This window comes from Amphibalanus amphitrite, unplaced genomic scaffold (genome assembly GCF_019059575.1).
Source record: "Amphibalanus amphitrite isolate SeventyFive unplaced genomic scaffold, NRLGWU_Aamphi_draft 001167F_arrow, whole genome shotgun sequence".
Classification (NCBI taxonomy): Eukaryota; Metazoa; Arthropoda; class Thecostraca; order Balanomorpha; family Balanidae; genus Amphibalanus; species Amphibalanus amphitrite.
Window position 1 is genome coordinate 111,831 of NW_024882661.1, and position 21,738 is coordinate 133,568.

Here is a 21,738-nt window from a genome sequence, read left to right on the forward strand (position 1 = left end):
GGTTTACGGGTTGGGAGATGGGGTCCGACCAAAAAATGCGCATCCTTATACATCAAGCTGCATCACGGAAGTGCAATTATTAGGAGGTCTGGACACCCCGTATCCGACCCACGATGGTGGAGCTCCTGTCATTGACCTACATTTATCTAAATAAATCCATGAAGACAGTGTTGAATAACAAATTCGTCCGTTACTAGGGTATTGTACCTAAATTCATTTGGGTCTGGGAACTCGGCACGCAAGAAAATTATTGCTTTACCGATCTAATATGAGCTTATTTAGAAAGGTTAAACAAAACATTTTGCTTGCACATGTATTAGCCAGGGAAGGGAGTTCGGCTGCATATAAAATTGCTAAGGCTCGTTGTCCATAATGTTGGCGCCATTGGCGTCCTCATCACCTCCGACCGTCTGACTTCCACGCGTGCGTCACAGCACTGGACATTGCTCTCGGTTGATTTATTTTGTCATAGTAGGATACAGACCTTAATGAAAATATCTGAGACTCTCAGAGCCGTCCGTGACGCCGTTTTCCCTGAACACTATATTGAACATGGTGGAAATGGAGAAAAACTATACGTGCATCAAGTGCTATGATATTCAGATTCACTTTCAAATGCACATTCAAAAAAAACCACCAAATGCAAAGTTTTGGCTACCATCGTGTAGCCAGGAAAGCCCTGATTCTGAAAATATATATCCCAATACATGACACTCAATAGTTTACGAGATATACCTGTTTTCCTTTTGAAGGTCATTCAAGGTCATATAGTGGCAGGTCATCAAAAAAACTCACCAATATACACCAAAATTACAGGATATATAGTACAAAGCAGCCTCCATCGAATGGTGGTAGTCGCTATTCATGACACTTCTTCGTTTTTGGTACAGGGGCCATTTTTATTTTCAAATGCCTATCTCGCTTATGTTAACACTGCCTGACTTAAAGGCCAATAACTCCCAAAGTACATCACCGTTCTCTTTCATCTTTTGGTGACACGTTTGCAAGGCCCTGGGGCAGTTTTTGGTCAAGTGCCTACCCATGACGCCTTCTCAAATCGTTTGTACGCGGGTTTGAAAATTTGATATTTTTGGTCATACGGCCAAAGTCAACAAAAAAGAACTCACCAATATGCACAAAAATTACAGGATATATAGTCCAAAGTGACCTCCATCGAATGGTGGTAGTCTCTATTCATGACACTTCTGCGTTTTTGGTACAGCGGCCACATTGATATTCAAATGCCTATCTCGCTAATGTTAACACTGCCTGACTTAAAGGCCAATAACTCCCAAAGTACATCACCGTTCTCTTTTATCTTTTGATGACACGTTTGCAAGACCCTAAGGCAGTTTTTGATCAAGTGCCTACCCATGACGCCTTCTCAAATCGTTTGTACGCGGGTTTGAAAATTTGATATTTTTGGTCATATTGCCAAAGTCAACAAAAAAGAACTCACCAATATGCACAAAAATTACGGCATATATAGTCCAAAGTGACCTCCATCGAATGGTGGTAGTCGCTATTCATGACACTTCTGCGTTTTTGGTACAGCGGCCACATTGATATTCAAATGCCTATCTCGCTAATGTTAACGCTGACTGACTTGGATGGGTATAACTCCAAAAGTAAATATCCGATCTTGTTAAACTTTTAGTGGCACGTTAGCAAGGCCCTGGGGCAGTTTTTGGTCAAGTGCCCACCTATGACGCCTTCTCAAAACTTTCGTACGCGGGTTTGAAAATTTGATTTTTTTGGTGATACGGCCAAAGTCAACAAAAAAGAACTCACCAATATGCACAAAAATTACGGCATATATAGTCCAAAGTGACCTCCATCGAATGGTGGTAGTCCCTACTCATGACACTCCTGCGTTTTTGGTACAGCGGCTACATTGATATTCAAATGCCTATCTCGCTAATGTTAACACTGACTGACTTGGATGGGTATAACTCCAAAAGTACATCTCCGATCTTGTTAAACTTTTAGTGGCACGTTAGCAAGGCCCTGGAGCAGTTTTTGGTCAAGTGCCTACCCATGACGCCTTCTCAATACTTTTGTATGCGGGTTTGAAAATTTGATATCTTTGGTGATACGGCCAAAGTCAACAAAAAACAACTCACCAATTTGCACAAAAATTACGGCATATGTTAGGCACGGGCCTTGAAATGTAAACAAAAGGGTAACCAATGAGGAGGCGTGAGACAGCCGAAACGGTTATTAGCGCAATGATGATTGGTGCGGCAGTTAAACCAATGAGCGAGTGCGATGCATCTGAGGCGGCTGTGAGGAAGGCGGTCATTGGCGGTTGCGTACGGCTGGCCATAATGCGTGAACGCAGAAAATTGGCGCCAGATTGTTGAGAGCCGCGTGTTGAGGCGGGTTGCGCGAGGGTGGGCTCGCGGGGTATACCGACAGGTGTTGAGAGAAATAGAGTTAAGAAGAGAAAAAGGTTTGTTTACGCTCGGCCAAGGAGGAATGAAGGTTAGCACACACTAACATCAGCGGTGGGATATAACTTATTGCCTTTTTTATTGTGTAAAGTGTTGCAAGGCTGCGAATGAAGAAAAGTCAAGATGGCGCTGGACCGGAACAAAGGTGAGACGGCGGTTAGTAAAGAAAGTGCAAATGCTGTAACGGCGACTGCCGGAGGTCTCGGTGGTTGGAGTGGGTTCGCTGGAGTGCCACCACCCACATGCACTGACGCAGACGATGCCGAGGAATTTCTGCGGAAACTACGTAGGTCCGCGCGCGCTAATGGCTGGAGTGAGCAGAGACAGCTGGATCTTCTTCCGGCACTGCTACTGGACGGGACAAGCTGGGTGGCAGATGAGTTGGAAAATAACCCACCAAAAGACATGCAAGAGGCCACGGAAATGATCAGAAACCTGCTCTGCCCAAAAGAGAAAAGAAAAGTGTTACTACACATGTTTTATGAAGAAAGAATGAAGGCTGATGACAATCCTCGTTTGTTTGTGCTGAAGCTGCAGCAGTTGTTGCGTGGAGGCATGCCAGAGTTGTCCAAGGAGGCACAAGACAGCTTGCTGTTGGAGCAACTGCCTCGAGTGGTACCAAGTAAGTGGACCATGAAGCTGCTGGATGCTGATGCCAGCTCTGTGGAAGCCGTCATTCGGAAGCTGGAGCGACTGCAGACGATGGAGCAGCTGCACAAGGAGATGACTGCTCAAGAACGTCAGGAACCACCACTGGTACGAACTGTTGTAACCGAAAGACGGTGCTACAACTGTGGCCAGTTAGGTCACATCAAGAGGTTCTGCCCTCGCACAGTGCAACAAGGATACGGCAGGGAGAACAGAGGCTTCACACAGGGAGTTACACGCACAAGACCACCAGCGAAGTATCAACAACACCGACAAGAAGGACCGCGACCGCCAGCCCGACAGACCGGTGAAGCTGGAGGAAGTGATCAGCCTCAGCCACCAACAGGTAGGGCCGAAATAAAATGTTTTCAGTGTGGAGGTGTGGGCCATGTCAGATCAGTGTGTCCAAGTGTGCCCCAACATGATGTGCGCCGGCTTGGCACAGCTCCAACTGGTGAAATGAGGGTTAACATGCTGCTGAATGGGGTGAAAATGGAAGGTGTCCTTGACACGGGGAGCGCCATAAGCCTGCTCAACATGACTGTGGTGGAGGAGCTTGGTTTGACTGTAACCGCGATGCCAGAAGTGAAATGTTTGGCTGCTAATGGATCTGAGGTATCTCTGATGGGTCAAGTGGAGGTGGAGGTAGAACTGGGCCCAGCCAGAGTGGTTCACCAGCTGTGTGTGTCTGCGGGGCTCACGGACCCTCTGCTCATTGGACTGGATCTCCTGAACAAGTTGGATGTGGTCATCCACTGCGGCACAGGTCAACTGCGGGTCGGAGATGAACCCGTGGAGAGATGTGAGTCTCAAGAAGTTTCAACCAGATGTCCGGTGGTCTGTGCTGCACGGTCTCAGACCTTCATCCGTGTCAGTCGACTGGTACAACCACAGACACAGCTGTTCCAGCCATCAGATGTTTCGGGGGTGACGATCGCGCCGGCAGTTCACCTCAAGCACCAAGGAACACCGGTTCGGATCCTGAACATGGGGGATGAAGATGTCACCATTCCAGCAGGCACAGTGCTCGGAGTCCATGAGTCTGTTCATGTTGCTGAGCTGCATCAGGGACAGAAGAGAAAGGAAGAACGTGTGATGCAGAGTCAACCAGAGGGACCACAGCTGCCATCGTTGGATCACCTGAACATGCCAGAGAAGAAGCCGTTCAAGGATCTTCTGGAGGAGTATCAAGATGTATTCTCGAAGTCACCGTCAGGAAGATTGTTTCGATGGCTTGAGCAACTGCAACAGTTTGACCACGCCGTTGAGCACGTGGCGGGTCGCCTGATCCCTCAAGCAGACGCTCTGTCTCGCAAGTTTGAGATGAACAACATGAAGCACGAACTACGACCGACCGCACCAGAATTCGTACCCAGAGGAGTGGGAGTGGTGGACAATGTGACACTGCGGCGCTCTACAGTCGTGGACGCGCAAGAGCCATCCACGGAAGGCGAAAACGACGGAGAGACACCAGAAGCTGAAAACCGTGGCGAGAGAGTGGAAGTTGAAAATGATGGAGAGGTAAGGGAAGAAGGAAATGACGAAGAAGCCGGAGAAGGAGGAAACGTCGGCGACAGTCCATGTGACGTCGTAGACGTCGAGCACCTAGGCGATCTGGTTACAGAGACACGGACAGATCCTGTACTGTGCCAGCTCACTCGACACCTGAAAAAGCAGTCAGTGAAGACGGACAAGTTGACGCACAGCCAGCAATCAGAACTGGACTTCTACACTGGACTTTCAGGCTTGCAGCTACACAACGGCATAGTTCAGCGGATTTCGGAGGGACACCAGAGAGCGCAAGTGATCCTGCCGACAAGCGTCAGACAGAGAGCACTGCGTCTGGCTCACGACGTTCCGATGTCAGGGCACGGTGGCGTGAGGCGAACACTCCATCGTCTGACAACAGGCTTTTTCTGGTATAACATACAGCGCGAAGTACGACGTTACTGCGGAAGCTGCACGTCGTGTTTGAAGACGAAGCCGAAGTACACAAGCTGCAAAGAGGGAAGAGGAACAATTTCGGTAGAAGGCGAGCCGTTCCTGCACTGGTCAGCAGATATCCTCGAGCTTCCGGAAAGTGACGCTGGTCACAAGTACGTACTGGTCATGACGGACCTCTTCAGCAAGTGGGTGGAAGTGTTTCCGTTGAAACGGCAGACTGCGGAAGAAATCGTGCACTGTGTGATGCAGGTGATCGGCCGCTTCGGGGTAATGAAGACCCTGTTGACCGATCAGGGCCGCAATTTTGAAGGAGCCCTCATGAAAGGAGTCTGTCACCTGTTGGGTGTCGAGAAGCTGAGAACAACTATATACCACCCATGCTGTAACGGACAAGCGGAGCGACTAAATCGGACACTGATGGAACTACTCACCCACTACGTGGCAGAAAACAGGCGCGACTGGGACCTGTGGCTACCTGTGGTAGCATCGGCGTACAACTCGGGATGTCACAGCGCGACGGGATTCTCACCAGGGGAGCTGGTGTACGGGAGACCAATGCGAACTGTTCTGGAAGACGAATTCGACGTGGAGAACATCAAGAACCAATCTCATCGTCAGTTTCTGGGAGAGCTGAAGAAGCGCCTGAAACACACGCATCAGAAAGCACTGGAACTGATCAGACAGAAGCAGAGTCTTCGCACCGACACGAGACCAGCAACGTTTCAGCCAGGAGATGCCGTGTGGTGTCGCAATTTCACAGCCGGAAAAGGAGTGCATGGGAAACTGAGACCGAAGTTTGAAGGACCCTACACAGTGGTGGAGGCACGACCACCAGACTACGTGATAAGGAAAGGTCGGAAACGCAGACTGATACACGGTTGTCACCTGAAGAAGGGGGACAGTACAGCAGGCGAGCGAGAAATGACAGTGCTGGAGATCGAGGAGAGACACGGCACTGGAAGGGACGACTATGCTGAAGCAAACGGACCAGAGGTCGTCAGCGGAGAGACTGAGCTGGCGGCAACGACAGTGACTGGTGGAAGAGAAGAAGGTGTGGCTGAAGATGTTCAGTTGGATGGACTGAATATCGATGATCAGATACCGAAGAGCGCGGTACAGCCGTCACGAGAAACGGATGACGCAGGGCTCAATCCGACGGAGCTGTTGGAACCAGTGGCGAGAGCAGCGCAAGACACGACGGTCGACGGGAAGACGTCAGCGCCAGACGAAACGCCGGACGAGGGAGCCGCTGACAATGTGAAGACCGTCGAGACCAGTTCGACACAGGACGATTCGCTGGAGCCAGATGATCTCGCGAGGACGAGAGATGACCTGAACGAGACGGACATCAGCATGATGACCTCAGCTGATGAGACGGTTCCGGAGGCTGCCGGGACAACGCGAACGAGGTATGGTCGTGAGGTGAGGAAACCATCGCGCTACCTCTAGCAAGAACCGTTAATGAGCTTAGTACTTGGTTTTGAGTTAGGTATGTTTTAGTGTAAGTTGTGACTGAGGATGCTCGTGTTCCTGTGACGCGGTATTGTGGAATCGCTAGTTGTGCGGTACAGCTTCAATTATTTGATGTTCGCCCTATGTTTCTAGTTTAAGGGGAGGGGGATGTTAGGCACGGGCCTTGAAATGTAAACAAAAGGGTAACCAATGAGGAGGCGTGAGACAGCCGAAACGGTTATTAGCGCAATGATGATTGGTGCGGCAGTTAAACCAATGAGCGAGTGCGATGCATCTGAGGCGGCTGTGAGGAAGGCGGTCATTGGCGGTTGCGTACGGCTGGCCATAATGCGTGAACGCAGAAAATTGGCGCCAGATTGTTGAGAGCCGCGTGTTGAGGCGGGTTGCGCGAGGGTGGGCTCGCGGGGTATACCGACAGGTGTTGAGAGAAATAGAGTTAAGAAGAGAAAAAGGTTTGTTTACGCTCGGCCAAGGAGGAATGAAGGTTAGCACACACTAACACATATATAGTCCAAAGTGACCTCCATCGAATGGTGGTAGTCGCTATTCATGACACTTCTGCGTTTTTGGTACAGCGGCCACATTGATCCCAGTAAACATGCCGACGTCGGCCCGACGTCGGCCGACGTCGGGGTGACGTCGGCAACTCGGCATCGCCATGCCGACGTCGGCCCGACGTCGGTCCAACCTAGGCACGACGTCGGCTGGATGTCGGATATGCCCGCATGTTCCGACGTCCAGCCGAGGTCCAGCCGACGTCGGGCCGACGTCGGACCGAGATCAATTGCTGAGGTCCAGCCGACGTCGGGCCGACGTCGGGCCGACGTCGGGGCGACGTCGGACCGACATCGGCCGCTGTTTTGACCGTTAAAATAATATAAAATACATGTTTCATGTTTCATAAAGAGCTTCTGTATTCAAAATATTCTCAGGAAACTCAAATCTTCCTCCACGCCGCAACCCCCTGATCCGGACTGGACGGGAAACTTTATCCCATTTTGGATTGCCCGTAAGCCGAGCTCGCCCGTAGCCGGGTGCGGTGAGTGCTTGGGGGCTGCTCGGCCTATCCTATGGTCAGGCTCAGCCCCGGCAACTCACCAGGGCCGGGCCCAGTTCATATAGAAAGGCCAGTGGCAAGTGTCACTTTGCCAAAGTGCCACTTATCAAAGGGACACTTTGGGAAACGTTGGTGCAGGTGTGCAAGAGTGGCTATATGAATCCATTGTGGGGTCGCCCTTTCCAATAAGTGTCACGTAACAGCAATGGGACCAGGGACTCATATATGAACTGGACCCAGGGTGCTCGCCAAGAAGACCAATGTCTCCATCCTATGATCCTTCCGGCTCTGAAATGGTCTTGTCAGACCGAAAGGACATAACCCAACAAAACAAACCAAATTTGTTAGCTGGCTGCGTGGTGTAGTAGTTAGCGCACTAACCTCGCTTTCGAATGACACGGGGTTCGAATCCCATCGCCGGCTGATGCTTTTGGCGTGTTGTCCCAGTAAACATGCCGACGTCGGCGACTGGGGGCCTCGAATCCCGCCGCCGGTTGATATTTTTGGCGCGCTGTCCCAATAAACATGCCGACGTCGGCCCCGTCGGTCCAACGAAAAACGATCTCGTCAACCTCGGCAAACGATCTCGGCCCGACGTCGGCTCGACGTCGGCTGGACTTCGGCTGGACGTCGGAACATGCGGGCATATCCGACGTCCAGCCGATGTCGGGCCGAGGTTGAACCGACGTTGGGCCGACGTCGGGCCGAGCCTCGGCCCGACGTCGGGCCGACGTCGTCATGTTTACTGGGATATTCAAATGCCTATCTCGCTAATGTTAACGCTGACTGACTTGGATGGGTATAACTCCAAAAGTGCATCTCTGATCTTGTTAAACTTTTAGTGGCACGTTAGCAAGGCCCTGGGGCAGTTTTTGGTCAAGTGGCTACCCATGACGCCTTCTCAACTCGTTTGTACGCGGGTTTGAAAATTTGATTTTTTTTTTGTCATACGGCCAAAGTCAACAAAAAAGAACTCACCAATATGCACAAAAATTACGGCATATATAGTCCAAAGTGGATTCCATCGAATGGTGGTAGTCCCTATTCATGACACTTCTGCGTTTTTGGTACAGCGGCCACATTGATATTCAAATGCCTATCTCGCTAATGTTAACGCTGACTGACTTGGATGGGTATAACTCCAAAAGTACATCTCCGATCTTGTTAAACTTTTAGTGGCACGTTAGCAAGGCCCTGGGGTAGTTTTTTGGTCAAGTGCCTACCCATCCAAGTCAGTTAGCGTTAACATTAGCGAGATAAGCATTTGAATATCAATGTGGCCGCTGTACCAAAAACGCAGAAGTGTCATGAATAAGGACTACCACCATTCGATGGAGGTCACTTTGGACTATATATGCCGTAATTTTTGTGCATATTGGTGAGTTCTTTTTGTTGACTTTGGCCGTATCACCAAAAAAATCAAATTTTGAAACCCGCGTACAAAAGTATTGAGAAGGCGTCATGGGTAGGCACTTGACCAAAAACTGCCCCAGGGCCTTGCTAACGTGCCACTAAAAGTTTAACAAGATCGGAGATGTACTTTTGGAGTTATACCCATCCAAGTCAGTCAGCGTTAACATTAGCGAGATAGGCATTTGGATATCAATGTGACCGCTGTACCAAAAACGCAGAAGTGTCATGAATAGGGAATACCACCATTCGATGGAGGTCACTTTGGACTATATATGCCGTAATTTTTGTGCATATTGGTGAGTTTTTTTTTTGTTGACTTTGGCCGTATGACCAAAAAAATCAAATTTTCAAACCCGCGTACAAACGAGTTGAGAAGGCGTCATGGGTAGCAACTTGACCAAAAACTGCCCCAGGGCCTGGCTAACGTGCCACTAAAAGTTTAACAAGATCGGAGATGTACTTTTGGAATTATACCCATCCAAGTCAGTCAGCGTTAACATTAGCGAGATAGGCATTTGAATATCAATGTGGCCGCTGTACCAAAAACGCAGAAGTGTCATGAATAGCGACTACCACCATTCGATGGAGGTCACTTTGGACTATATATGCCGTAATTGTTGTGCATATTGGTGAGTTCTTTTTTGTTGACTTTGGCCGTATGACCACAAAAATCAAATTTTCAAACCCGCGTACAAACGATTTGAGAAGGCGTCATGGGTAGCCACTTGACCAAAAACTGCCCCAGGGCCTTGCTAACGTGCCACTAAAAGTTTAACAAGATCAGAGATGTACTTTTGGAGCTATACCCATCCAAGTCAGTCAGTGTTAACATTACCGAGATAGGCATTTGAATATCAATGTGGCCGCTGTACCAGAAACGCAGAAGTGTCATGAGTAGGGACTACCACCATTCGATGGAGGTCACTTTGGACTATATATGCCGTAATTTTTGTGCATATTGGTGAGTTCTTTTTTGTTGACTTTCGTCGTATCACCAAAAAATCAAATTTTCAAACCCGCGTACAAAAGTTTTGAGAAGGCGTCATGGGTAGGCACTTGACCAAAAACTGCCCCAGGGCCTTGCTAACGTGCCACTAAAAGTTTAACAAGATCGGAGATGTACTTTTAGAGTTATGCCCATCCAAGTCAGTCAGCGTTAACATTAGCGAGATAGGCATTTAAATATCAATGTGGCCGCTGTACCAAAAACGCAGAAGTGTCATGAATAGGGACTATCACCATTCGATGGAGGTCACTTTGGACTATATATGCCGTAATTTTTGCGCATATTGGTGAGTTCTTTTTTGTTGACTTTGGCCGTATCACCAAAAAAATCAAATTTTCAAACCCGCGTACAAAAGTATTGAGAAGGCGTCATGGGTAGGCACTTTACCAAAAACTGCCCCAGAGCCTTGCTACCGTGCCACTAAAAGTTTAACAAGATCGGAGATGTACTTTTGGAGTTATACCCATCCAAGTCAGTCAGCAATAACATTAGCGAGATAGGCATTTGAATATCAATGTGGCCGCTGTACCAAAAACGCAGAAGTGTCATGAATAGGGACTACCACCATTCGATGGAGGTCACTTTGGACTATATATGCCGTAATTTTTGTGCAAATTGGTGAGTTTTTATTTTTTGTTGACTTTGGCCGTATCACCAAAGATATCAAATTTTCAAACTCGCATACAAAGGTATTGAGAAGGCGTCATGGGTAGGCACTTGACCAAAAACTGTTCCAGGGCCTTGGTAACGTGCCACTAAAAGTTTAACAAGATCGGAGATGTACTTTTGGAATTAAACCCATCCAAGTCAGTCAGTGTTAACATTAGCGAGATAGGCATTTGAATATCAATGTAGCCGCTGTACCAAAAACGCAGGAGTGTCATGAATAGGGACTACCACCATTCGATGGAGATTACTTTGGACTATATATGCCGTAATTTTTGTGCATATTGGTGAGTTCTTTTTTGCTGACTTTGGCCGTATCACCAAAAAAATCAAATTTTCAAACCCGCGTACGAAAGTTTTGAGAAGGCGTAATAGGTGGGCACTTGACCAAAAACTGCCCCAGGGCCTTGCTAACGTGCCACTAAAAGTTTAATAAGATCAGAGATTTACTTTTGGAGTTATACCCATCCAAGTCAGTCAGCGTTAACATAAGCGAGATAGGCATTTGAATATCAATGTGGCCGCTGTACCAAAAACGCAGAAGTGTCATGAAAAGCGACTACCACCGTTCGATGGAGGTCACTTTGGACTATATATGCCGTAATTTTTGTGCATATTGGTGAGTTCTTTTTTGTTGACTTTGGCAGTATGACCAAAAATATCAAATTTTCAAACCCGCGTACAAACGATTTGAGAAGGCGTCATGGGTAGGCACTTGACCAAAAACTGCTTTAGGGTCTTGCAAACGTGTCATCAAAAGATGAAAGAGAACGGTGATGTGCTTTGGGAGTTATTGGCCTTTAAGTCAGGCAGTGTTAACATTAGCGAGATAGGAATTTGAATATCAATGTGGCCGCTGTACCAAAAACGCAGAAGTGTCATGAATAGAGACTACCACCATTCGATGGAGGTCACTTTGGACTATATATCCTGTAATTTTTGTGCATATTGGTGAGTTCTTTTTTGTTGACTTTGGCCGTATCACCAAAAAAATCAAATTTTCAAACCCGCGTACGAAAGTTTTGAGAAGGCGTAATAGGTGGGCACTTGACCAAAAACTGCGCCATGGCCTTGCTAACGTGCCACTAAAAGTTTAATAAGATCGGAGATTTACTTTTGGAGTTATACCCATCCAAGTCAGTCAGCGTTAACATTAGCGAGATAGGCATTTGAATATCAATGTGGCCGCTGTACCAAAAACGCAGAAGTGTCATGAAAAGCGACTACCACCGTTCGATGGAGGTCACTTTGGACTATATATGCCGTAATTTTTGTGCATATTGGTGAGTTCTTTTTTGTTGACTTTGGCAGTATGACCAAAAATATCAAATTTTCAAACCCGCGTACAAACGATTTGAGAAGGCGTCATGGGTAGGCACTTGACCAAAAACTGCTTTAGGGTCTTGCAAACGTGTCATCAAAAGATGAAAGAGAACGGTGATGTACTTTGGGAGTTATTGGCCTTTAAGTCAGGCAGTGTTAACACTAGCGAGATAGGAATTTGAATATCAATGTGGCCGCTGTACCAAAAACGCAGAAGTGTCATGAATAGAGACTACCACCATTCGATGGAGGTCACTTTGGACTATATATCCTGTAATTTTTGTGCATATTGGTGAGTTCTTTTTTGTTGACTTTGGCCGTATCACCAAAAAAATCAAATTTTCAAACCCGCGTAAGAAAGTTTTGAGAAGGCGTAATAGGTGGGCACTTGACCAAAAACTGCCCCAGGGCCTTGCTAACGTGCCACTAAAAGTTAAATAAGATCGGAGATTTACTTTTGGAGTTATACCTATCCAAGTCAGTCAGCGTTAACATTAGCGAGATAGGCATTTGAATATCAATGTGGCCGCTGTACCAAAAACGCAGAAGTGTCATGAAAAGCGACTACCACCGTTCGATGGAGGTCACTTTGGACTATATATGCCGTAGTTTTTGTGCATATTGGTGAGTTCTTTTTTGTTGACTTTGGCAGTATGACCAAAAATATCAAATTTTCAAACCCGCGTACAAACGATTTGAGAAGGCGTCATGGGTAGGCACTTGACCAAAAACTGCTTTAGGGTCTTGCAAACGTGTCATCAAAAGATGAAAGAGAACGGTGATGTACTTTGGGAGTTATTGGCCTTTAAGTTAGGCAGTGTTAACATTAGCGAGATAGGAATTTGAATATCAATGTGGCCGCTGTACCAAAAACGCAGAAGTGTCATGAATAGAGACTACCACCATTCGATGGAGGTCACTTTGGACTATATATCCTGTAATTTTTGTGCATATTGGTGAGTTCTTTTTTGTTGACTTTGGCCGTGTGACCAAAAATATCAAATTTTCAAACCCGCGTACAAACGATTTGAGAAGGCGTCATGGGTAGGCACTTGACCAAAAACTGCCCCAGGGCCTTGCAAACGTGTCACCAAAAGATGAAAGAGAACGGTGATGTACTTTGGGAGTTATTGGCCTTTAAGTCAGGCAGTGTTAACATTAGCGAGATAGGCATTTGAAAATAAAAATGGCCCCTGTACCAAAAACGAAGAAGTGTCATGAATAGCGACTACCACCATTCGATGGAGGCTTTTTTGTACTATATATCCTGTAATTTTGGTGTATATTGGTGAGTTTTTTTGATGACCTGCCACTATATGACCTTGAATGACCTTCAAAAGGAAAACAGGTATATCTCGTAAACTGTTGAGTGTCATGTATTGGGATATATATTTTCAGAATCAGGGCTTTCCTGGCTACACGATGGTAGCCAAAACTTTGCATTTGGTGAGTTTTTTTGAATGTGCATTTGAAAGTGAATCTGAATATCATAGCACTTGATGCACGTAAAAACCATATCTAATAAACGTTCCGCGGGCACATCAAGCTTCGCTGTTTTCTTTTTATCACCACAGCTTGTGATACCCAGGCACTGGCAATTGATAAGGAACATGACTTGAGACTGCATTAGGCCTCGCTCACTTAATCAGATCTGGCTAATTTTACACATGATTACACCCACGCTAGCCTAAGTGACGTTCGAACGTTCGCGAAATCTCAAAGATTGGCTGGGGAGCCCCAAAGGCACGGGATCGACAGAGCAGGGTCCAGTTCGTATGTCTCGCATGATTGGCGTGGCAGAGGACGAGATTCAGCCGGCCCAGCTGGATCATATACCACATAACTTGAGTGATCAAAGACTCAGCCTGCTACGAATGGTCTCTAGCCACTGACCAGCTAGCAGTTGCATTGACGTTTTCAAATAACTACTGAAATTTCATAGCATTTCAACAGAGATAAAGGTTGACTAGGGATACCAAGAATGAGAGTCTTCCATTCTTATGCTCATGGCTGGCAGGACAAAGTGGCTGGTTTTGACAGCACATAATTATAATAGCACACACTTGTGACAGCACACATTTGTGACAGCGCACAATTGTGATGACACACAGTGGCTGTTGTGTCAGCACACAGTGGCTGACAGCACACAGTGGCGGCTAACAGCACATAGTTGCTGACAGCACACAGGAGCTGACAGCACATAGTTGCTGGTTGTGACAGCACGCGGCGGCTGGTTGTGACACCTGACAGCTCAGCTGGTATGTATATTGTATACCGCCAGCGACTCAGCTCGACTCACCGAGTCCTCTCACTCGACTCACCGAGCCCTCTCCGTAGGCTGGGTGCAGAGTCCGGTCCCTGAAGACGACTCGGACCGAGTAGTTGAACTGCGCGCCCAGCCGCTCCGCCAGGTTTACATGCTGCCGATACTCCAGCGCTGCGGGCACCGTAAGGCGGGCGTCAGGTGGCGCGCCGAAAATAGAGCCGATCGCCCCACCAGGGAACGCTCTTAGTGGAAATAAGTCCAGCCGAACGTACGGCATCCCTCAGGGAGCAAGAGTTCAGACATAGTTTACCGTGGATGCTTTTTCATACTGGCTCACACAGCAAACACGCTACGAAAAAGTTTGTGTGACGAACACCTTCGAGTTTGGAAGCGGGTTTGAAGTTTTTTGTTTCAACCGGCATACAAAAATGATAATAGTTTATTGGACATAGCAATGAATTTAATAACTTGGATTGTGTAAACAATTCAATGCCACAAAATTTTACTTTTACTGTGACTTTTTTATGTCAGGTCAGGGTAAGGTCAGAGTCAGATCAGGGTCAGGTCATTGTCAGATCAGGGTCAGATAAGGGTCAGTTCAGGGTCAGGTCAGAGTCAGTATCCGCCTCCGGAGCTCACAGGCAAAGAGCAGCGTCCTGGCGTTCTTCTCCAGGTAGTAGCTGTTGGGCGCCAGCTCCAGCAGGTGCTCGTGGTCCCCCTCCAGGCGCACGTCAAAGTGCTCGATGGTGTGGTGGTCGTCGTCCCGCACCTGCATCGTCGCCTGCACGCGCTCTCCCTGAGGGTAGAGGGGAGAGAGGGGCCAGTGCAGTGGAGAGAGGTGCAGAGCTTTGTCAGCCTGAGCAAATACCATTTACAAAACAAAAACGCGACTGAGTCATCAATAATCAATATCCTTGCCTCGGTCCGATATCACAGAGATTTCAGCGTAATCTCGCCTTTACGGCACAGTCTGGACGTGGTGCGTCATCGCATAGTGTCATTGTCATGGACGCTGCGTCCATAGGGTTTTTTCGCGATAGCTCCGAACACGCTGGAGATAGAAAGCTGAAACTTGGCATACCTTACCTTTGATTCAAGCCGGATCTTTTGATATCAACTGCATTTTTGGGTAAGGTCAGGTCACTGACCTATGACGTCATAAGTAAACCTCTGCACGGTCTTCAGATGTCGCAATTTCGCAACGCCCTCACTGCCAGAGGAGATGTCACAGGGAAATGAAACTTGCAGGATCTAGTATCCATTATGAGTCTCACAACTTGCATATCTCGGATTTTTCCTAAAGGTCATATGAGGTCAGGTCATTTTCGTGACCTCACCATTATAAGTCAATGGGGAAAAATGAAAACTGCTATTCTGGCGCCGGGAAAGATCTCCAACTAGCTCAGGCACACAGAATCGTGATTAGATGCATTCCTTGCAAGGTTAGATGCGTCACTTTTGCAATGTTGACCTTGCGTGACGTCATTTATGACGTCATCAAGGTCACATTAGTTTTTCGTCAATAACTCTTGAACAAATTGAGCTAGCGAGTCGGGGAAGCCACCAATGGACTCAGGAAGACCTGCCGAATATAATAATATGCGACATGATCTCTTTCGACCAACTTCGTGACCTGGGGGTGCTGACCTGACCTTGACCTGAGGTCAACACCCCAAGATGACCTGACCCAAACAAAATGTATAGCACTCGACGCGCCTGAGCGAGGCGAACACGATGCTGCCAAAATCGCGGCTCTGCGGCCGTTTTTTTGCGAAGTTATTCACCAAAAACTGAACCGTACCCTGGGGCACTTGACCTGATCTCAGAGGTCACCGGTTGACCTAGGACTTTAAAATCGGGTACCAATCTCTGCGTTTCGTAACGGCGCACACGCTCGTTTTTTCCGCGACGCGCTAGCTCTACCAGGGACGAAACGGCGAGGGGGGGTCATACCCCCCCCCTCGGCCGGCGCGTATGTAGAAAACTAATAGGTCCGGCGAGGGTTATAACACCGGGACCGGGGCCCGCCTTCAACTCACAGCCGCTGGTACATGGGCTCTGCAGTCTGCAATGATACGTCCCTGACATACAGCCAACTGCAACGCTGAGTAACCGGCGACAGGCTGTGGTTTGGGCCTCAAACTATCACCAGCTGTGGAAATCCAGTCAGACGAACAGACCGAAACGCCCCGCCCATACCTCGATCAGGGTCACATAGTCCAACCCGATCGGCTCAGAAGCAGTGCTGGGAGCGCCCCGACGTTCAACTTCACTCCCAGCATAGCCATTCGCCACTACCAATCGGCCGCGGCTGTCGGGGGAGAGGTGGTGGAGGGGGGGGGGGGGGGGGGTTCTGGGCCAGGCGGTGACACTCGATATGACCCGGCTGTTTACGGACGGAGCCGGCCTCGGATACAGGAGAGCCGGTGTATTTGTCCCTCCCCGCCACCCAGGGGGATGGGGATGGGGTAGTCAGGGAGACCTGTCGGTGGCAGTGGGCAGAGTGACCCCGGGCAGAGGGGGTACTGGGGGCAGAGCAAGGGAGGGACAGACAGGTGTTAGGACAGGTCAGATAAACCGATGCACGGAGAGAGAGAGAGAGAGAGAGAGAGAGAGAGAGAGAGAGAGAGAGAGAGAGAGAGAGAGAGAGAGAGAGAGAGAGAGAGAGAGAGAGAGAGAGAGAGAGAGGCGAGCTGACTCATCTGTTAGGCTGACAAGCTGACTGGTCCCAGAAGAAAACCCTCCCAAACAGTCAGTGATGCCGCTCGATTCCCCGGCCTCTCTCTCCCAGTGCAGCTCGCGCCCCGGGGCCGGCCGCTCAGTATCAGGACGTTTTGTTTATCGCGCTGATCGGCCCGGCCCGTCTGACTCGACTCGGAGTCAGCACCGCCCTCCCGGACCAATGATCACCGGACGTCCCCGGGTCGCTGCAGAGCGCTGCAGTCCGACCGTGGATGGCCGACCCGCCCGGCAGCTCAGCTCCGACCCCGGCCCAGTCCCTGTCCAATGACGTAAAACCGGCGGTCCACCGACGTAAAGCCGGCATCTTCGGCCGATAAAACCGCTGAGCGACAACAGCGCCGTCCGCAACAACAGCCATCAGCGGGCTCATCAATCAGAAACGAGCCGACGGAGCGGCCGCCGGGGATTCATCGCATCAGCCGACCGCCGCGCCGGCCGTCACCGGACTCTGCCGCTGACGTGGGGAAGACGGGTCAGAGAGGTGGGGCAGATGCGGTCGGTGACGTGGGACGAATTGGTTGTTGATTATGGTTCAGTGATATGATGCATTTTCACTTCACAGCTCTGCTGTGGGGTATGAGGAAAGACAAAGAAAGCATTTGACTGAATCATCACGAGCTGAAGGACGTCGCAACTCGCAGCGACTGAGCTTATCCCGTTGAGAAAGGTGCTCCCTGGTGCGACAGTCTGCCCAGCTGCTCAAGCAGTCATCCCGGAGGGACCAGTAGTTCTGTTGAAACTCCTCTCGCCGGGTGTCGTGGGTGGGGACGGATCACATCAGCCCACACTCCTCATTCAGTCCCTGATGGACCAAACTCTTCTGTGACAGGGGGGTGTGACCCAGGATGAGGACGAGATCGGTCCTGACTCCCGCGAGTGGCATAACGGACGAATATATTAGATGGGATATATGGATCCTTCTTTGTTTTTATGCGACAAAAATGTGATAAATATATGAGCTGTTTGTTGATGATAAGCTCCATCATTCGTTGCAAATTTGACAATGATGTTGTAGGTAAGCTGAACAGACCAGCTAGAGTCAGTTACCTTGACTGTTAGAGCGGATGTTTCGGCCCGCACCCGCCCAGCAGCCGCCGTGCCGGTCCCGTTTCCGCCCGAGTTTGGCCGGCCGGGCCGCGGAGCGATTCCACGGCTGAACAGGTCTGAGACCCCCCATCCCCCTCGGCGACATCCGGTCGGTCGGTCAGCCCGTCCCTGCCCCGTATGGGCCGACTCCCACCTTACAGATGCCGGCGGGCGCACTCTGCCCAGCTGCTCCCCGGGAAATTCAGTGGAGAACGGTGACGGATTTAGATTAATGTCGCTCATCAGTTGGCCGCGGCTTAGCCGTGACCGGATTCAATATAACGAGACGTGTTGGCGGGCTTCGCGTCAAATCATGAGCGAGCCTTACAGACGACGTGGGCGCACATTATGCCTGAGGAGGAGATTTACTTCGGGCGGAACTCGAGAGCGGGATTTGCAGGTTATATTGCGTGTGATAAATGTAAAAACGCCGACAGATGAATGCAGAGAGGTCTGCTTTTATCATCCGAGACGGTACGCAATACGCACTCGTCATTAACCTTCCTCTATTTGAGAGCGTTAAGTTCACTCTAATGAACACTCTAAGGCATATATCAACATCCGGCTGAGCTGATTGCATTACAAGTTGGTAAAGCCCGATCTCCGCCGCTGTCGTCGGGCCGGCCCACGCAGCGCAAGAGAACAGACCATTAATTTATAACAAAGGGAATAGCAATGACGGAGTCTGGTATAATGACCTGAAGACGTCACGGAACTCCGAGCGACACGGGGCGGGGACACGGGTGGTGGGGAAAAGAGTGCGTCCACGATAAACTTGACGTTATGCCGTAAAATAGCCAAATCACAGCGGCTTTTGGAGGTCAATATGGAACACCAAAGCGGCAAAATAACAATGAAACAAATCGAAAGTGCATGCCAATAAGTTCGGTACCAAATCGTCAAAAATATGTTTCAGGCAAACAGCAGCAATGCTTTTTCAAATACACCTCTTGCAACGTCTGACAGAGTTGGAAGAGCAGATATTTTACATGAGCACCATATAATAGTTACTCACTTATCAATTTGGTGATAATCACTGTGATGGGTACCTAAACAAAAGTTTCAGGCTTGGGGGGACAATGGGGGACACTCGGGGTCAGCTTATGCTCCTTTGCTGCTCTACCAGTGATGCGAAATCCATGCAACGTGTTGCTCGTCTTTCAATATGCTCTTCATTTGTGTATTGTAGATAATTATATTTCATCAAAAATCGTTTTTGCTAAAGACAGAGGAAAAAACTAGCATTGCTTCACCAGGGTTTATCGCATTGAGGGTCGAAAAATGGGAGCAATTATTCGTTTCCTACCGTAAGCAGAAAAGAAAAATCACGGTAGAGCACCACATAATTCCGATTTGCACTTACGAAGTAACGTAATCACATTTCAGAAGGCTCAGCTCTAAATATTTAAGTTGAGTTAAGTATTAAACAATATGCTCCGTTTGTTCGCCACATAATAATGCTATTCAGAATGTTTAATTTGTTACAGAAGTATTATACAGGATCAGCCCACGCATCACACAAATGTCATGTATGATCGGACATATTTAGCTCAGATGGGACGAGTCAGGAATGAAACAAGCTCCTTGACCATTTCGCTGTCATACCAAAATTAGCAGCACGCGGTGCCATTCATCTAAATGTAATTGCTCAGTTGGCATTTGCCGCTCTGTCAGTTCTAATGCACGTGCCATTGTGAAAACGAAATTACGAACCTGCGCACGTCACATGTTTCATTGAATTGAAATTATTCAAGTGGTAACAATTCTCGCTCTGTCATTGCCTTCGAGCAATTTGGCAGCCGGCTCAGGCTCCTCTCCTCGATTTAGTCTGGATCTCCCACGGATCCATCAATGCCTCCTCTGTCAAATGAACAAAGCAGTCGGTGTGGAACAGTGCCAGGCCAATTGGTTATTATGAGCAGCTATACTGGATAAGGCCGCCCCGGAGCATCTTTCATATTCCTCGGGCATATCGGAGGCTTCAAATCCGGCAGTCAGGGCGGATTTGAATCCGGGAGTCAGGGAGTCGGGGAGGTTTCAAATCCGGGAGTCAGGGACTCGGGGAGGTTTCAAATCCGGGAGTCAGGGAGTCGGGGAGGTTTAAAATCCGGGAGTCAGGCGGACAGAGCTAAGAACCTCAGAGCAGAGTCCAGCTCGGCGGGGCACATCACAAAAGGGCCCGGAACAGTGCAGTGGCAGCACAACACAGCACAGCGCAGCACAGTCCGAGGCTCGCATAACAGTGGATCACGGCACAGGACAGCACAGGCCCTTTCAGGATCTACCGGCTCATCCAAATTGCGCTTTATTTCCGTCCAATAAATACCGTTCCCAAATTACATGCATCTTATTCCGATACATTCCAATAACCATTTACATTATCCATAGTTTTGATCGAAAGAATCTCACCTAAGTCTGCTCCACTGTACTTATAGTGCTATCCAGGACATCAATAAAGTTTTGTAAGATTTTCCCCCTTTCTTCAATTTTCTTGTTCAGACAAGCACACACCGAAGCGACTTATTGGCACCACTTTAAAACTTTGCAGCACATCCCGCAGATAATAACAGCCGGGAAAACGACAGAAAAGAAATAGGTAATACCAATGAAAAGAATAACTGTGCTGTGTACTGCAGACCTTGCAAGAAATCGAATCGCAGAGAAGTATTTATTCTTACAACTTTGTCGTTCAAGTTGCAACCTTCGGGATAACAGATTCAATGTATCTAATGATAGTAATATTCCAGTGCGGGAATGCTATTGAAGCACAAACAAACGTGTCTAATTAACCACGGCTCTGACAGTAAATGGAATCAAATATAATCAGAAACCATTCGTGTTTACGGCAGCCATTCATGCATATAATACGTCTTTAAATCTGAGTGTTTCTTTACGAATTACTGACTGCGCAAGACAAGGGATCAAAAGTTGAGACAGCTGAACTGTTCTAGCGAGTCGGCATATCGATTGCTGCACCTTCATGGAATATTTGGAGTACCGTGAATTCCTCTGACCTCACCACAATTTTTGAAATGGATCTTGAGCACATATTTACCAGAACATTTGTGTTATTCTTTGGAAATGTCATCAAGATATGGAGCTAAAAACACATCTGAAATATCACAAAGATGGTCGGATAAGCGCAATCGAAGCGTTTTCTGTGCTGAGGCGTCGTCGCATGGTTACATTTCGACGAGCGTCTGTTTTGAGGGACGGGCTCCTTTCGTGAAATGTCGACCGGCCATTCAGTGAAACAAGCCACCGACCAGTTTGACTCGCAGCTCAGGGGCCCTGTCGCTAGTAACGGGCTGCTCTCGATACACTACCGCGATGCATCCAACAGGCCCGTTGGTATTTAATACCAATACAATTCATTTGTAAGCCTCCTCAGAGTGTTGTCCGTGATGTTATGTGTACCAGGAACCCGCAGTTGCTACTGTATACGAACCCCAACTCTAGCCGTCTGTCCTGTCCAGTAATGACCGATAACATTGATATCGACTGCCGGTCCCTGTACAAGAGCAGCTGAGGTTTTCTGTGCGTGCCCTCTGACAGCTTATCGTTGTTCCCTGTGAGGGTGCTGGGACAATTTACTCAGGGTCGCTGTACAGTAGCAACTGCGGGTCCCCGTACCAGGCCGCAGCACAGCTGGCGCCGCTCG

General features: G+C 48.5%; 2 protein-coding genes across 2 annotated transcripts in view; one reads left to right on the top strand and one right to left on the bottom strand.

The window, feature by feature from the left end:
- Positions 1 to 5,401: 5,401 nt before the first annotated feature.
- On the top strand, positions 5,402 to 7,006 carry LOC122370775. The gene has a single exon (XM_043346672.1). The coding sequence runs from the start codon at positions 5,463 to 5,465 to the stop codon at positions 6,492 to 6,494; it is 1,032 nt and encodes a 343-aa protein (XP_043202607.1). The 5' UTR covers positions 5,402 to 5,462; the 3' UTR covers positions 6,495 to 7,006.
- Positions 7,007 to 13,987: 6,981 nt separating this feature from the next.
- LOC122370778 overlaps positions 13,988 to 21,738 on the bottom strand; it is a 79,124-nt gene continuing 71,373 nt past the window's right edge. Inside the window, exons 7-9 of the mRNA XM_043346674.1 lie at positions 14,889 to 15,045; positions 14,305 to 14,420; positions 13,988 to 13,993 (exon numbers count right to left, since the gene is read on the bottom strand). Coding sequence (XP_043202609.1) covers positions 13,988 to 13,993; positions 14,305 to 14,420; positions 14,889 to 15,045 — 279 coding nt within the window. The remainder of the gene's footprint in view (positions 13,994 to 14,304; positions 14,421 to 14,888; positions 15,046 to 21,738) is intronic.